Source organism: Aureococcus anophagefferens (assembly GCF_000186865.1).
Source record: "Aureococcus anophagefferens unplaced genomic scaffold AURANscaffold_850, whole genome shotgun sequence".
Classification (NCBI taxonomy): domain Eukaryota; class Pelagophyceae; order Pelagomonadales; family Pelagomonadaceae; genus Aureococcus; species Aureococcus anophagefferens.
Window position 1 is genome coordinate 1 of NW_008706120.1, and position 1,945 is coordinate 1,945.

A 1,945-nucleotide genomic window follows, 5' to 3' on the forward strand; every position below is an offset into this window, starting at 1 on the left:
CGTCGACGGCGTCGCCGACGGCCACGGAGCTGTAGAGGCCCGGCGGCGCCCGGTCGAGCATCTTCCGGGAGACGTCGTTGGCGTGGACGCGGCAGCCCGGCGCGAGCGAGCCCGAGAGCTCCTTCGCGAGGAGGCCCGTGCCCGCGCCGACGTCGAGGACCGACGCCCAGCCCCGCGCGTCGCCGCGGATTTCGTCTACGAGCGCGGCGGGCCCGCGGTAGACGAGCTTCCCGACGAGGTCCGCGTCGAAGTCGTCGGCGTAGCCTGGGCAGGAAAAGAGTGCGAAATTCCCAACTTCAAAGGCTCCTCTCTCGGCCGTTTTCCACTCGCTTCGGCTGATTTTTGGACGAGCGATCATCTCTCGGAACGGTCTCGAAGCATGGATGCTTTTTATAGAACGCGCGCGCGCGGAACACTCACATTGAAGCGACGTTGAATCACCCTTTTCCTGCCCTGGGCGTAGCCGTCGAAGAGGAGGGCCGCGTAGGCCGCGTCCTCGGCCGCGTCGCCGCCGCCGTCGTCGCCGCCGTCGCCGAGGCGCGCGCGGAGGCCGCGGAGCAGGCGCTTCGCGACGACGTCGTCCCCGGCGAGCGCCAAGTTCTCCGCGGCCTCGCGCCAGCGCTCGAGGCGGTGGAGCGCCACTCCGAGGTGCAAGCGCGTCGCCGCGTCGTCGCCGCCGCGGGCGATGGCCGCGCGGTAGCCCTCCACGGCGGCCTCGGTGCGGCCGAGGTCCGCGAGCGAGTTCGCGCGGTTGTAGAACAGCGAGGGCTCGTCCGGCAGCAGCGACAGCGCGCGGTCGAACGCGGCGACCGCGTCGCCGTGCGCGCCGTCGGCCGCGTGGGCTTCCCCGAGCGCTCCTAAAAATTCCGCGTCGTCGGGCTCGAGCTCGACGGCCCGCTTCAGCGGCGCGATCGCCTCCGCGGGCGCGCCGCCGCGCGCGAGCGCGAGCCCGAGGTTGTAGTGCGCCGTCGACGACGACTCGTCGAGCGCGGCCGCCGCGCGAAAGTGCGCGAGCGACCCGGCGTGGTCGCCCGTCGACAGTGTTGCGACGCCGAGGCCAATACGTGCCGCAGCGTCCTCGGGCCCGCAGGCCTCAAAGTCGGCGCGATGGCGCCCGCAAAGTCGCCGCGGGACAGCTTGGTGCGCGCGGCGTCCCGCAGCGCGCCGTTGCTGCTTTGCAGCGCGTGAAGGCGCCGCTGGAGCTGCTGTTGGACTGGCAGCAGCGCGCTGGTCGTCGTCCAACACGCGAGCATCAGAAGCGCGAAGACAGCGGGTTTCATGCTAGGGCGCAACGCTCTCCGCCTCGACTGCACTGCTACAGCAAGTTGCTCAAGTTGAAGCGCGGGGCAGCCCGATGTGATGCCTCATCCATGCTCTAGCAGTCGTAGCAGCGCAGCCGCGCTCGCGCTAGCACTCCCGTAGACGCAGAGCTGCAATGCGCACGACAGCGATCGCCGCCGCCGCGCTGCTGACTGCGGTAACAGCGCGCGACTGGGTGGCGCTCGCCGCGGCCCGCGCGGCGGCCGACGAGCCGCGCGCGTGCGGTCCCAACTGCATGGACCTGCGCACGCCCTACCTCGAGTCGAGCGGCTGGGGCGCCGCGCGCTATTGCGCCGCGCCGCCGTGCTTCGTCGTGCGGCGCCTGTCGAAGACGGGCGGCAGCTTCCTGTCGGGCGTCGTCGAGCGCGTCGTCGCGCGGAGGCGCCGCGCGGTCATCAAGGACGACGCGCCCGTGCCCTGCGCCTACCGGTCGAACGCGTCGCTGGCGGCGAGCTTCTTCGTCGGCGTCGTGCGCAACCCCTGCGAGTTCTACGCGTCGCTCGCGCAGGACGTGCCCGAGCAGGCGTTCGCGGAGCCCTACGGCGCCGCCGAGCCCTGGTTCCGCGGGCCCGTCGTGACCAAGGCGGAGCTCCGCGCGACGCGGCCGCAGCGCAACGGCAGCGGC

At 72.2% G+C, this 1,945-nt stretch overlaps 1 protein-coding gene across 1 annotated transcript; it reads right to left on the minus strand.

Moving 5' to 3' along the window:
• Window positions 1-7: 7 nt before the first annotated feature.
• On the minus strand, window positions 8-1,280 carry AURANDRAFT_69063 (hypothetical protein; the record flags this gene model as incomplete). The annotated part of the gene is made up of 3 exons (XM_009044811.1): window positions 8-264; window positions 432-1,092; window positions 1,215-1,280. Coding segments are annotated over 3 exons (984 nt in total), but the record flags the coding sequence as incomplete, so codon positions are not given.
• Between the last annotated feature and the right edge of the window lie 665 nt (window positions 1,281-1,945).